Source organism: Doryrhamphus excisus, chromosome 2 (assembly GCF_030265055.1).
Source record: "Doryrhamphus excisus isolate RoL2022-K1 chromosome 2, RoL_Dexc_1.0, whole genome shotgun sequence".
Taxonomy (NCBI): domain Eukaryota; kingdom Metazoa; phylum Chordata; class Actinopteri; order Syngnathiformes; family Syngnathidae; genus Doryrhamphus; species Doryrhamphus excisus.
This window is the reverse complement of record NC_080467.1, coordinates 13,394,671-13,409,634: the sequence shown is the minus strand read 5'-3', so window position 1 is coordinate 13,409,634 and position 14,964 is coordinate 13,394,671. Positions and strand designations below refer to the sequence as shown.

At 40.4% G+C, this 14,964-nt stretch overlaps 3 protein-coding genes across 10 annotated transcripts in view; all 3 read left to right on the top strand.

Annotated features, from left to right (window-relative positions):
* grin1a (glutamate receptor, ionotropic, N-methyl D-aspartate 1a) overlaps positions 1-2,110 on the top strand; it is a 35,280-nt gene extending 33,170 nt beyond the window's left edge. For all 8 annotated transcript variants that reach the window (XM_058058019.1, XM_058058012.1, XM_058058003.1 and 5 more), the window contains one exon: positions 411-2,110. In XM_058058019.1, the coding sequence (XP_057914002.1) occupies positions 411-479 (69 nt within the window). In that variant the 3' untranslated portion in view covers positions 480-2,110. The remainder of the gene's footprint in view (positions 1-410) is intronic.
* Positions 2,111-4,363: 2,253 nt separating this feature from the next.
* entpd2b (ectonucleoside triphosphate diphosphohydrolase 2b) lies at positions 4,364-12,796 on the top strand. The gene is made up of 9 exons (XM_058061778.1): positions 4,364-4,480; positions 7,659-7,776; positions 7,973-8,123; positions 9,118-9,277; positions 10,476-10,703; positions 10,849-11,118; positions 11,202-11,321; positions 11,914-12,048; positions 12,138-12,796. The coding sequence occupies exons 1-9, from the start codon at positions 4,364-4,366 to the stop codon at positions 12,351-12,353; spliced, it is 1,515 nt and encodes a 504-aa protein (XP_057917761.1). The 3' UTR covers positions 12,354-12,796.
* A 185-nt stretch (positions 12,797-12,981) lies between these two features.
* Positions 12,982-14,945, top strand: phpt1 (phosphohistidine phosphatase 1). Its single transcript, XM_058064735.1, has 3 exons — positions 12,982-13,328; positions 13,771-13,898; positions 13,966-14,945. Exons 1-3 carry the CDS (start codon positions 13,163-13,165, stop codon positions 14,056-14,058), a joined length of 387 nt encoding a protein of 128 aa, XP_057920718.1. The 5' UTR covers positions 12,982-13,162; the 3' UTR covers positions 14,059-14,945.
* Positions 14,946-14,964: the final 19 nt, after the last annotated feature.

Below are 14,964 nucleotides of genomic sequence, written 5' to 3'. Positions count from 1 at the left end.
GCCTTCCTGGTTTATTTTTTTCAATCAGGCTTGCAAATGAGAAAAAAAAAAACCTGCAGCTTCTCAGACCCCACTCCTAAGGCACAAATCAATCAAGCAAAATCCCTGTTGCCATAGCAACTAGCCACCTGCACAGAAACCAGGCCTTGTGGTCCGTTTCTCTGCAGTAACGTGAAGGCTTGAATGCAGCAGCACTTTGAAACTAAACCGAACCGTCTTTTTGTCCTTCGGCGACCCCCCCCCCCCCCCCCCGGCATCTGGCATTTAAAAACAATCACAACCAAACAAATTAGCCTGAGCGCGGGGTTAGCAAAGCTTAAGTGCATTAAAAGTGCATAAATGACAGGAAATGACACCCCCATGTGTGTCCCCCTCCTCCCCGCCCCCCTATTTTCTCTCCATCTCTGCAGCAATACCCCCCAACTGACATCACGGGACAACTCAACTTGTCTGACCCGTCCGTCAGCACTGTGGTGTAGGGAGCGTCACCCTCTCACCCACTTTAAGGAGAGAGGAAACAAGAAGAAGGTGACTTGACAGGAGACGTATCTCCTTCATCACTTCACTGATTAGCCAGTGGAACCTTTTCGAGGAGCTTGAAGTTGCACCTTCTTAATATCAGGATTACCTGGCCGTAGATGTTTTAGGGTTCCCTGAGCATGCACAGAGCCATCCGACTCACATACGCAGCCTTTTTTCCCCCCCGCAGATGTATATTTACTACGTGACGTATTTAAACTTTGTTTCTGTAATTCTGTAGACTAAACCTTTTGTTGTTCATTCCGATTCCTTGACCTGCCTCATAGCTTTCAGGTGTAGTTAAGGCACATTAATGAATAAGCCAGTTTTACCGTACTGTATTGACATATCACTTCAAAGTAGGGTCTAGAAACCACTGTAATATTTTCTTTTTATGGTACATATCATACAGTAAGTACTGTAAGCTACCATTTTATGTGTTTCTGCATAGTTCAGTTTGTATTTCTTTCACCGAAAAGCACTACTAAAGGCACTAATACTGAGGATATGATTAATCACAATGAAAGCATGTGTGTGTATATATTTGAATGACATTAGTGATGTAATTGCTTATAATATATGAAGAAGAAGAACAGGCTTCAAATGCATTTTTTCCCCTCTGATTGTCCACTAATATACCAAATTGCATGTTTCCCCCCCCCCCCATTTATACGCATCATTTATTGATGATGAAGTATATTTTATAGTAAGAAAGCATTTATTTTGCAGACTAATATTTTGATGCCGTAAGCCATGTTGTGTTTGGGGCTGCCCTCCGTCTTCCTCTCTCCTGCCGCAGTCTCTCTCTTTTCCAGTCTCAAAGGGGTTGCATCAAAAGGCCAACTTTTTCGGGCAACCAGCACTCGATCTTTGGTGAAAAACTTCCTCTGGGCACAGGTTGTTGCCGGGGAGCTTTTTCATGAAGGAACTTGAGTAAATTCAAAGCTATGGCTAAACTTGCAAGCTTTGGTTGGTTGTAAAAACAGGCCTTTTCCCAGTTTCTGGAGATGAGAAACCACTGCTGATCAAGACGCCCCCCCCCCCTGCATCCTTCCTGGTGTCCAGCACCACCTTGCACTTTACGCTGCGAGGGAGCTCCCAAACTGTAAAAAAAAATAAACGCTACAAAACTTTTTTTATAAATGATTCGGCATTGTTAGATCTGCGGTTATTTTAATTGTAATAATATTATTTTCCCAAAAGTTTTCTCCTGACTTTGTGCCTGCATGACATTTTAAACCTTTTATTTCCACTGCTTTTTATTTTTGTCCTAGTGGATTTGAGCTGTTTTATGCACATCAATTGAATGAAATGTAAATAGAGAATGGTCAGTGTTGTTAAGAATGAGGAGATTGTATAGTGCGCACGTTTAACGACTGCTGCTGAGAATGTCTTTTACTACTTCTAGTTATTTACTCTCATGCGCACAAACTAGTTGTGTTCCACAGGCATGCACACGCACACACAGACACACATACTCACAGACCCTCTTAATAAACACTATAAACCCATTTGTTTTTCTTATTTAATGTATTGAACTATTCTGTTTACAGAACTGTAAATAAAATATACTTCAATACTTGCAAATCCATGTATTTTGTCTGTTGATTATTTCACACTGGCTTCTAAGTAATGGAGTAAGGATTGAATGGCAAAATTGAAATATTAATCAATGACAACAAGATGAAAACCACCCCTAAACAAAAAGAACATGGGGACCGGGGACCTATTAGACTTTTAGACTTTTCGGGACTTTGTACCGACTCTTATAGAGAAGCTGCACATGATAAACTGCACGGAAAGCTTTCTAGATCTTCCAGACTCTGTGCCTCTTCCAGCAGGTTTTGCTAGTGTGCATGAACCATCCATAATGGCTTTCAGGCCTCACTTCCAAACCTAAAGGTTTAACATGTGAATTCAACATTCGAACAACATTTATGGGACAGAAAAGAGGAAAAGCATAACAGGTCCCCTTTAAGGTTCGTCTCAATTTTGCCAGAAAACATCTCAATTCCCAAAATACGAGACAAAAGTTGAACTTTTTGGAAGATGTGTGTCTCATTACATCAAGTAATGTCACATTTCAGAAAAATAACATGATGAAAAGAACAACAGTGTAATGGTCTGAGGCTGTTTAGCTGATTCAGGTCCAGTAAGGCTTGCTGTGATGAATTGAACCATGAATTCTGCTCTCTACCAAAAAATCCTGGAGGAGAATATCCGGCTATTGGTTCATGACCTCAAGCTGAAACCAACTTGGGTTCTGCAGCAGTGATCAACAATGATCCACAACACACCAGCAAGTCCACGTCTGATTGGCTGAAGAACAAAAAAATAAAGACTTTGGAGTAGCCTAGTCAAAGTCCTGACCTGAATCCTATTGAGATGCTGTGGCATGACCTTATAAGGGCACTTCCTGCTGGAAAAACCTGTAATGCGGCTGAATGACAACAATACTGTAAAGATGAGTGAACAAAAATTCCTCCACGGCGCTGGAAGAGACTCATTGCAAGTTATCAAAACCGCTTGATTGCAGTTGTTGCCAAGGGTGGCCCAACCAGTTATTAAGTTTAGGGAGAACTTTTTCACACAGGGCCATGTACGTTTGGATTTTTTTCTCTCCCTTAATAATAAATTAAAAAAATGCATCTTGGGCGGCACGGCGGTCGAGTGGTTAGCGTGCATACCTCACAGCTAGGAGACCAGGGTTCAATTCCACCTTCGGCCATGTCTGTGTGGAGTTTGCATGTTCTCCCTGTGCATGCGTGGGTTTTCTCCGGGTACTCCGGTTTCCTCCCACATTCCAAAAACATGCTAGGTTAATTAGCGACTCCAAATTGTCCATAGGTATGAATGTGAGTGTGAATGGTTGTTTGTCTATATGTGCCCTGTGATTGGCTGGCCACCAGTCCAGGGTGTACCCCGCCTCTCGCCCAAAGACAGCTGGGATAGGCTCCAGCACCCCGCGCGACCCTAGAAAAAAATCGCATAGCTGAAATCACATGTAAAATATTGACAGAAAACCCAAGGAAACACTGCAAGAAGAGGTGCAGCATCTAGAAGATCTGGAAAGCTTACTGTGTGGGTTATTGTGTGAAGGAGCACACAACTAAATACATAGACGCAAAAATTAGTATAATAGGTCCCCATTTTAATGCTTCACCACTAGGTAGCAGTGTTTATTTAATGTATCCACCTGTTAACATTCAAACAACATAAAACGCCCAAAGACCGCTGGGATAGGCTCCAGCACCCTCGCGACCCTTGTGAGGAAAAGCGGTAGAAAATGAATGAATGAATGAAAAATGCATCTTGTCTTCTGAATGTATTTATTTTGTAGTTATAGAACATCAAGTAATGTTAAGAGTTATTTTTAGACACACAAGTGCACTTTTTAGCCCTCTGCTGAAAACATGTCCGAGCTTAACTTTATATTCAAAACGGGAAGCAGCTTAGGGACTGCACCCATTTACATGCAAATACTACACAAAAACAACAAGCAGCCCTGCAGTTCCTCAGTCCAATCACCTACAATATGGATCCATGCCAGGACATCTATTGTTTTCATCTAATGAGTGAATAACGCTGTACTTTGTCTCTCCCAGACCAAGAAAACGTGGATTTCTGGCTCCGGGCTGCATCAGGTTTCTCTCAAAGTAAAACATTTTTTCCTCCACAGGACCAGTAGCCTTGGAGCTGAGACTGGAGGAGGATCATAAATACAAGCCAGACTTTGCTTTCTGTAGTGGGATTTAAGCAAGGAGCGGAGGAGTTAGTTGTCTTGAATCCAAACTTGAAGCATTTCAAATACTCCAGCCGAAGAGCGTCTCTTCCTGTTTTGGTCATGGCTCAGTGTGCAGCTCATCCTGCCGCCCTCATCCTGCTGTTGGTGCTCGGCGCCGCCACGGTACTGCTCCTCACTTTACCAAGCCAAGACATTCCCAAGGCACCCGGGTTCATGGTAAGGTCGGTCCACTTGATATTTTTGGATCAGGGAGAGTGTGATGTCGGTTGACAGAAGTAACCAAAGAGGAGAAATCTCTGGCACTGGTCACTGGATCTAAGTGTAGATCCTGGATATTCCTATTGTCTATATTTAACAGTCATGAGATGGCGTATGTTATCATCAGACATGTCATTGGGTATCCCTGCGGTATCCCTATCAGTCCTGAAAGAAATGTTAACGGTGACCCCCGGGAACACCATTCCTACTGTCTGGAAGCATTAAGACTTCACCACATTGAGGAACAGGATGGAACAGGACCATGTAGATCTTCCTGACAATATGGTAATGGTAATGGTAATGGTTTATTTCATTTGAACATGCATCAGATTACAATTGAGTGCATCCCATAATAAGTTCACAGTTCCACATGTCCAAAAGGAGTAGGAAGAAGCAAAGCTTATTAAATCCTACCCCTCCATCTGATACTTTTACAATCAGTAACTGTTACATTTGTTCACTTCCTGCTTTCCATAATACAGTTTAAGGTTTTTTTGTTTTTTTTAATAATGTACCTCGTACTGAAGTACGAGGTGATATGACCATCCAATGACATAATGTGTACCATAGTAAGTGTCAATATAGTGATATATACGTATAGCACATCATGACTGGTTCAAGACTCTTCATCCTTGTATTTAGCAAACATCAACTGCTTGTATTGTTTCTTGAATTGGCTCAACGTTGTGCATTGTTTGAGGTCCTTACTCAATCCATTCCATAGTTTGATTCCACATACTGAAATGCTATGGCTTTTTAACGTAGTCCTAGCATATAAGTGTTTCAAATGTAGTTCTTCCCTGAGATCATATTTCTCCTCTCTTGTCGAGAAGTATTGGATGACATTTTTAGCTAATTGGTTGTTTTTAGCCTTATGCATTATTTTAGCTGTTTGAAGATGAACTATATCAGCAAGTTGAAGTATTTGTGATTTTAGAAATAAGGAGTTAGTATGTTCTCTGTAGGCGGCATTATGAATTATCCTTACTGACCTTTTTTGCAGTACATTTAGCGAGTGAAGATTGCTTTTATAGTTATTAGCCCATATTTCCACACAATAAGTAAAATATGGTAGAACCAGAGAGCAATAAAGAGTGTGGAGTGATTTCTGATTGAGAAAAAAATGTTGCTTTGTTCAATACTGAAATATTTCTGGCCACCTTATGTTGTACATTTGTAATATGAGGTTTCCAGCTCATATTTTCATCTATTGTGATCCCCAGAAATTTATTTTCCTTCACCCTTTCAATGTCTACACCGTCTATTTGTATTTGCTGGTGCGTGTCCTTTCTGCTGTTACCAAACAACATGATTTTAGTTTTATTTAGGTTCAAGGACAATCTATTATCATCAAATCATCTTTTTAGTGTGACTATTTCTTCTCTGACCTTCTCATCCTCTTCTCTGACGATGGGTCGTGGATGGGTCTTCCTCCATGAAAATGACCCGAAACATATGCAAAGTGGATCAAAAAGAAGCACATTAAGATTCTGGAGTGGCTTACCCAGTCTCTGGACCTTAATCCCATAAAATATCTGTGAAGACAGCGGAAACTTTGAGTTGCCAAACAACTGTCTTGGCACCACTAACGTTGAAATGAAGACCATCGACAATACTACAAGTTGTATTTATTGTACTTGACAGTAGTCTGTGTATAGTTTATATCACAGTATAGATTCACAGCCGTGCCTGCAGTCAGGTGTGGTGGTCTGGGGCTGCATGAGTGCTGCTTTGAGGGTAAACATGAATTCCAACATTTGGACATGTTCACACTGATCTGTATTCGCTTGTGTTGCCAGCTTTTTAGCGATGGTGGTATGCTGTCCACTTATTTTCAGAGGACAGTAAGTCTACTCTGGGGTGCCCATGACGTGTTTGCTGTCCCCTATTTTAATCACACGGTCGACGCACACACATTCCATTTGGTTTTTAAGGGTCAGGGCTGACAGACTGCTGCCTGGGACCGTGCCAGACATGCACACTTGGGAGCAGGGGGTGGGGTGGAATGATGGTGTGGGGTCACTGCCACTTGGAAACGGGTTGGGTGTATGGACATGGGGAATCGCTAATTCCGTACTGGTATAATATGGTAATGGTAATGGTTTTATGTCATTTGAACATGCATCAGATTACAATTGAGTGCATCCCATAATCAGTTCCCAGTTCCACATGTCCAAAAGGAGTAGGAAGAAGCAAAGCTTATTAAATCCTACCCCTCCATCTGGTACTTTTACAATCAGTTACTGTTACATTTGTTCACTTCCTGCTTTCCATAATACAGTTTAAGGTTTTTTTGTTTGTTTGTTTGTTTTAAATAATGTACCTCGTACCGAAGTACGAGGTGATATGACCATCCAATGACATAATGTGTACCATAGTAAGTGTCAATATAGTGATATATATAGCACATCATGACTGGTTCAAGACTCTTCATCCTTGTATTTAGCAAACATCAACTGCTTGTATTGTTTCTTGAATTGGCTCATCGTTGTGCATTGTTTGATTTCCTTACTCAATCCATTCCATAGTTTGATTCCACATACTGAAATGCTATGGCTTTTTAACGTAGTCCTAGCATATAAGTGTTTCAAATGGATTTCTTCCTTGAGATCATATTTCTCCTCTCTTGTAGAGAAGTATTTTTTTTAATTAGAATTGGTTGTTTTCAGCCTCATGCATTTATTTTATTTTTTTGAAGATTAACTATATCAGCAAGTATTTGTGATTTTAGAAATAAGGAGTTAGTATGTTCTCTGTAGGCGGCATTATGAATTATCCTTACTGACCTTTTTTGCAGTACATTTAGCAAGTGAAGATTGCTTTTATAGTTATTACCCCGTATTCATTGTCTTCCAAAGCATATAAGTGTTTCAAATGTAGTTCTTCCCTGAGATCATATTTCTCCTCTCTTGTAGAGAAGTATTGGATGACATTTTTAGCTAATTGGTTGTTTTTAGCCTATATGGCAAGCAGATTATGCGTACTGCATGACTGATTAGTAATGCTTGCTTTATTGTGGGGGGGGGGGGGGGGTGCTCACTTTTGTGAGATACAGTGTCCAATAATAGTATCCAAATAATAAAGGGAGGTCTTTAGGAATCATTAATTCGCTCTCTGTTTTGTTCTCATCCTGTAGTACGGAATTGTTTTGGATGCAGGATCCTCACACACATCCTTGTATGTATACAAGTGGCCTGCAGACAAGCAAAATGGCACGGGTGTGGTGACCCAGCACAGTGAATGTCATGCAAAGGGTAAGATTTGGATTATCATGTTGCATTGTTGGTTTGCATACAGCCTACATTTAGCATTTTGCATCATTTATACAGTACTTCTTTTCAGGTATGCTTTTCACTATGAGGGGATGATTGATTCACATGTAACATGTGCATGAATCATGAATGAATGCTAATCAGTGAAGTGCTAATCAGTGTTTCACTCCTGTCCAAGGAGGTGGAATCTCCAGCTATGCGGGGCAACAAGGAGCAGTGGGGCAGAGCTTGGAGGCATGTTTGGACCAGGCAGTGCAGGATGTCCCTGCACATAGACACAAGGTTACACCAGTGTACCTGGGTGCCACAGCAGGCATGAGGCTTCTACAGTAAGTCACTGTGTGCTTGCACATTCATCTATTTATTTTTTTAAGTTTGATATAGAGACAAAAACAGAATTATTTAGCCGCCTATGCAGCTTTTGACAGTAGAAAAAAATCGCATAGCTTGAAGTCACATGTAAAACATTGACAGAAAACCCAAGGGAACACTGCAAGAAGAGGTGCAGCAACTGGAAGATCTGGAAAGCTTACTGTGTGGGTTATCGTGTGAAGGAGTCCACAACTAAATACATAGACCCGAAAATTAGTATAATAGGTCCCCTTTTAGGCGGCACGGTGGTCGAGTGGTTAGCGCGCAGACCTCACAGCTAGGAGACCAGGGTTCAATCCCATCCTCGGCCATCTCTGTGTGGAGTTTGCATGTTCTCCCCGTGCATGCGTGGGTTTTCTCCGGGTACTCCGGTTTCCTCCCACATTCCAAAAACATGCTAGGTTAATTAGCGACTCCAGATTGTCCATAGGTATGAATGTGAGTGTGAATGGTTGTTTGTCTATATGTGCCCTATGATTGGCTGGCCACCAGTCCAGGGTGTACACTGTCTCTCGCCCGAAGACAGCTGGGATAGGCTCCAGCACCCCTGCGACCCTAGAAAAAAATCGAATAGCTGAAATCACATGTAAAATATTGACAGAAAACCCAAGGAAACACTGCAAGAAGAGGTGCAGCAACTGGAAGATCTGGAAAGTGTATTGTGTGGGTTATTGTGTGAAGGAGCCCACAACTAAATACATAGACACAAAAATTTGTATAATAGGCCCCCTTTTAATACTTCACCACTAGATAGCAGCGTTTATTTAATGAACCTCTGTATCCACCTGTTAACATTCAAACAACATAAAACATGAATGTAAAATACCTTAATCTGCAAAACCTGGTCACACTAAAAACATCCCATAAAGGCGCTTCAAACATATAATGCTGATTCTAAAGTTGCTTAAATGTGTCATAATTTGATGACACAGATGTTTTTCATTCTCCCAGTATCTCCAGTCCACAACAGTCTGCTCAAATTCTGCTGGAAGTTGGCAATAAAATCCAGTCATACCCGTTCAGCTTCCAGGGGGCCGCCATTCTGTCCGGTCAAGAGGAAGGTGCATATGGTTGGGTCACTGTCAACTATCTTTTAGAGAATTTCATCAAGGTGAGAATTTGTATTTGTATCCAAATCAAGCAAATAATTGAATAAAATGTGCTGCCAGTTTATTCATTCCTAAAAAATATATTATATATTAAAGAGAATGTCTATAATTTTGCTATAAATAGATAATTTTCAGATACAATCAGCAAATTTCCCCACTGAGGGACGAATAAAGGCATATCTTATCTTCATTTGGACGGTCTTTGGTGATTAAAATTACGACTTACAAAAGTGAGGACTTCACATTACACACAGGAAGAGAATTTTGGCCTACAAAATCATGACTTTCACATTAAATAACATTCGATGAGACGATTTGTCAGATTAAACTATAGAAATCTTCGTCAAAGACAAACAAGCCCACCCCCATAATCACCACATTCGACCCCCCACCTCATATTATTGCCCCAGTCATCACCAGATAGAGTTTGGTTGTTCACCATCATCCATACACCCGCTTTATACAAAAACAGCCTGGCGGTAACATAGTTCCTTTAAAAGAATAATAAAACATAAATTAAAAACCGTGCAAAAAATCTAAATCAAATATATTTCAATGTTATTGTAGTACACTAGAATACTTTTAAAACTCCACAATATGTGATTATCAGTAGTAAAGTTACATTATGATGTTTCATGGCTGGAAATTAAGTAGTAATACTAAAAACTAACTTGTAAAGATAAATAAAATATTGTGTTCACGTATGAAATAAATGGTTGCAACAACTTCGTACAGTGTTTTTCAACCTTTTTTGAGCCTCAGTACGTTTTTTTTCTACATTGGAATAATCTTGCCTCACCTCACGTGCCACCTCACCTCAAATCTATTGGGAGGAACCAGGCAATCAGCTACGTGTTGCCACACGGACGAATATTACATTGCACCACGGACACTTGACAATAGCATAATATTTGCAGAAAATGATTAATAAATTTTAATTTAAAAAATATTGTTTAATTCCTCACGGCACACTAGTGTGCTTAGTAGTTGTTTGTGTTATTTGAGGCAAGAAAGCTCACTGAGGACACCTAGCGGATTTTTTATGAGCGTGACACGGTTGATACGTTGAAAACGTTTGTGTCAGTGGTAAATAGTTTAAAACTACTCAAGTCAGATGTAAGAAATATAAACATTCATTCATTCATTTTCTACCGCCTTTTCCTCAACAAAGCGTGTTTTTTTGTATTTTTTTCTTTCTAGTATGGCTTTGTGGGGCGTTGGCTGAGCTCAGGAAGGCCCACAGTGGGGGCCCTGGATTTCGGTGGTGCATCCACACAGATAACATTTGTGACTAAAGAGAAAGTGGAGGATGAGAAGGAGATGATGAAACTGCGTCTGTACGGCCAGGAGTACTCTCTGTACACACACAGCTTCCTCTGCTATGGACAGGATCAGGTCCTCAAGAGGCTGATGGCCCACATAGTCAAGGTAGTTTATATTCACCTCACATGATGCATTAAAAAACTATGGAGATAAATTAGGTTATTTATGTCATCAGTGTGCTCAGATACTGGATTTATAAGGAAAGTAATCCTACTGATGTCACTAATTGTCCTCTGTTTCTTTCTCTCAGTCTCAAGGTTATTCAGCATCTGTTACTCACCCGTGCCATCCTGCCGACTCCTCTGTAAACATAAAGCTGGACAGTATATTCAACTCTCCATGCACAGCCAAGTACAAACCAAGCTCCTACAAAGCCCAGGATTCTTTGGTAGTACGTGGCAGTGGACATTACGAGCAATGTTCAGGAAACGTGTCCGAGATCTTCTCTTTCGACGGCTGCCTTTTCTCTCATTGCTCCTTTGACAAAGTCTTCCAGCCAAATGTGACTGGCAGCTTCATGGTACGGAGAGCTAACAAAATACATGCTCATATTGGTATTGGTATACAGATGTGGAATTTATGCATCTCCATCTGTCTAACCAGGCATTTTCAGCCTTCTTCTACATTCACTCCTTCCTGCAGCGTATCACTGGCATCTCAGTGAGCACTGCTGCCCAAATGGAGGAGGCAGCTAAAACAGTATGCAAGATGACTTTTGCCCAGGTAAAGTATTTATGTATTACTGTCATATGTATTTACTGTATGCTGGCAGGTACTTGGGACAAGTTTTGGTTATAATTTGTGCACTGAACGAGATAAGATAAGATATGCCTTTATTCGTCCCTCAGTGGGGAAATTTGCATTGCACAGCAGCAAGAGTACAGAATCAGTTAAGCAGTACAAAATACACAATATTAAAAAAAACAATATAAACAACCCAAGTATTAACAAAATCAACAGTTTTACCCAGAGTTATATACAAATACAGTATGTAGATAATATGAAAGGAGATGAAATATATGAGCAGTCTATACACTATGAGATCTTGCTAGATGACGTAATAATTCATAAAGCAATATTTCAAGAGCTTTCTCATTACATCTTTGGATATTTCATTAGGTACACCTGCACAATGCAATACAGGGGTGGCCAAACTGCAGCACGGGGGCCACTTTAGGTGTGCATTGCCTGTTTGGGCTCAGTAGTCCGATTGTGCTGGTGTACCTAATTGAACAGCTTTCACTTATTTTGCTGCTAGTCATTATTTTTCTATGGTGTTGTACATAAATGTGCTAATACACAAATATGTATTTAGATGATGGTTCATGCTCCAGATCAAGCGTCTCGCCTGAGGGACTACTGTGCTTCCTCTGTGTACATCAAGGTTCTCCTGCTTAGAGGATACGGCTTTGATGCAACGTCCTTTTCACGCATTTCTTTCAAGAAGAAGGTGAGCGGTTTGGAGCCTTTTGTGCTTTCAACGTTTTGAATTAAAAAGAAGGGCCGTGTTTCCGCTATATTTTGTTACCGTTTCTGCAGGCAGGCGACGCCTCTGTTGGATGGGCTCTGGGGTACATGTTGAGTTTGAGCAATTTGCTGCCGTCAGAAAAAATGGCAACATGGAAGGCATTGGCACCAGGAGTATGGGAAACCCTCATTGTACTTTGTGTCTTGCTCTTGGTCATCGTCCTGACCTTCATCGCACTTGGTGCTTGTGAGTGGAAGAGGAGAGGACGCAATGACGGCGCCATCTAGTCCTACCATTGCACACAATTACACTGGTACAGTTTACATATTCTGCTGCAGGGTTTGCCATTCAGGTGTTTACATTGCCCAATCTGCTGCATTGATGCCATTAAGAAAAATGATTAACTGACACAAATTCAAGACCTCACTCTTCTAGAAGTTACTGGAGGCATTTCAACATAAGTAATGGCCTCATCATCACACTGGGAAGCCATTTTACTTACGTAGGCTAACGTATCCCGTTATTAAGCAGGGGTTGTGGTGGCACTGCAACAGCGGTTGTAATGATTTTGTATATACAAGATGATAAGGGATAACATATTTCTCATGGTGTATTTGTGTGACTTGAAATAAAACACATTTCTTATGTTTGTCGCAGGTGTGTAAATCATGGATTTGTATGTTTTTTGGCTAACGGAAATTTTGTGTTCGGTGACTTACTGTTTTGACGCCTTCTCTTCAAAATAAAGGCTTTAGCCTCAATATGGATTATTTTAAACACCGAAAATGATTAGTATTAATTGTACAAAATTGTATAACCTTAGATAAGTAATCATTGGGCAAGTTATCCTACCAAGTTGGTAAAAGTAGATCAATCCACCTGGTAAAACTTTTATTCTGAAAATATTGCTCGGAAGTATTTTGACAATACAGGAAGTAAAAGAAATAACCGTCGCGCGTGTCGTCGGCATGTTATTATAAATTTAATACTTTCATCCCATCGTCTGCTTCTGAATTTACAAACAGAGAAACTGATTATCCTATTAAGATACGAACCATTTTGTTTACTAGCGTCCCTGCTGGCGAGTTGCGTGGAAATGTGCACCCAAACGAAAGCAGCCGCCCGTATGGTAAACATCCCTCAGGCAGACATCGACCCCTCCGGCGTGTTCAAGTACATTCTCATCAGAGTACACAGCAGGGAGCAGGGAGACGATACAGAGGTCGATATAGTCCGAGGATACGGTTGGGCGGAGTACCATGGTGAGTATGTGTGTGCGCTTTGTATTGATGGATACACTGACACAAGTATGAATGAGTATACATGTTTATTATTGTGGTTGGAGCACAGCACTACATCATACCTTGAGCCAAATGTTTACCATTATCAAGATGGAATATAATTGTACAGTTCTGTATGTCGAAAACTTTTTACTATGTAATGCACCCATACACAGCAGTACCAACCATATAGTTAAAACCGTATGTAGGTCCCCCCTATTTATATAACACTATGGTCGTCAGTGCATCCAATATTTTACAATATGAACACGAAAACGCTTAAATCTTAATCAAAGTTACACCACCTACCTCGCATAAATGCATGCAGTTTTTGCTACTTTCACAATGTTTTCCTATGCATGCAGTTTTTGTTTTGTTTCATGCAATCACATCAAATGATTATGCGTGTGTCTTTGCACGGCAGTGGATATCTATGAGAAGGTTTCAATGGAGCTTGAAAATGATGGACTCCTGGACTGTGAGTGTGTAGGAGGGGGCAGGATCAGACATGATGCCCAGGCCAAGAAGATACACGTTTACGGCTACTCTGTGGTGAGTGTCCAGCTCAGCACATAACGTACTCAAAACATTTGATTGAATATTCTTTAATTCCTCACAGGGCTTTGGAAGAGCAAACCACGCAGTGACCACTGAGAAACTGAAGGCCAGATATCCTGACTATGAGGTGACATGGGACAATGAAGGGTACTAAAATAAACTGGAACAAAACTGAGTTTTAATTTAGCAATACAGTCATAAACCATTTAACACTGGCTTTTTTAATACCGCGTATGTATTACCATATTGTTATACATATTATGGAAACCTGACACGTATTTGGCTCTCTGGACTGACTGCCCGACTATCAAGTGTGAACTTACACAACAATGTTAGCTGCTAATGTCAGAAAATGTGTCTTTCAGCAAGGCATTCTGATTTTGTTTGATGTACAATGTACCAATTTATCATCATCATAAAGACAATGAAAATGACTACATTTGCGTGTATACGTGTTTACTTAGGTTTTGTCATTTGAGGTTTGTTCACTTCCTGTGTAAAGAAATGAAAGCAAAGTGTTCGAATTTATTCTTCGATATTTTTTCGGCCACTAGGCGTCAGTATTATTCGGTGAGGCACACAAGTATCAGACTGTCGTTGGAACAACAGGTTTCAATTATCTGACATTAAGCTCAACAATAATACCAAAATGATCATAATAATAATAATAATACAGACTACAGAAACAGGGGGCATAATTCACTCGGACCCCTAATGTCATTTCCTGTCCACACGTGTGGATAACATGTATTGCAACACACATGAGCAAGTCTTGTTTATGTCAAAAATGGCTTATTTGCTGTGGTTATGATTACTAAAAAAGACTACTGGTGTTGACTATAGGATGTTAGTGCATGTCTACAGGGGTCTAAAAAATTTGTAGGTCATAAACAGGTTTTCTATGATGTATGAGCCAAAATATTTGCATAACTTCATGATAAGTCACTAGATCTGGAACTAAATGATGCTCCTTGATGTAGATGTTTGCCACCAACCATGTTTTTGTGTTGGTTAACAATGAGTAAAAGCGGTTCTTGCAAAGATTGTTTTTGTGGATCAT

What these genes read in the sequence shown, in the direction of transcription:
- phpt1 (XM_058064735.1), top strand. Translation starts at nt 13,163, where the DNA reads ATGTGCACCCAAACGAAAGCAGCCGCCCGTATGGTAAACATCCCTCAG. An exon ending in CGGTTGGGCGGAGTACCATG is followed by an intron (nt 13,329 to 13,770) that starts GTGAGTATGTGT and finishes TTTGCACGGCAG; the next exon opens with TGGATATCTATGAGAAGGTT. An exon ending in ACGTTTACGGCTACTCTGTG is followed by an intron (nt 13,899 to 13,965) that starts GTGAGTGTCCAG and finishes AATTCCTCACAG; the next exon opens with GGCTTTGGAAGAGCAAACCA.
- entpd2b (XM_058061778.1), top strand. Translation starts at nt 4,364, where the DNA reads ATGGCTCAGTGTGCAGCTCATCCTGCCGCCCTCATCCTGCTGTTGGTG. An exon ending in TTTTAGAGAATTTCATCAAG is followed by an intron (nt 9,278 to 10,475) that starts GTGAGAATTTGT and finishes TTTTCTTTCTAG; the next exon opens with TATGGCTTTGTGGGGCGTTG. An exon ending in GCAAGATGACTTTTGCCCAG is followed by an intron (nt 11,322 to 11,913) that starts GTAAAGTATTTA and finishes ATATGTATTTAG; the next exon opens with ATGATGGTTCATGCTCCAGA.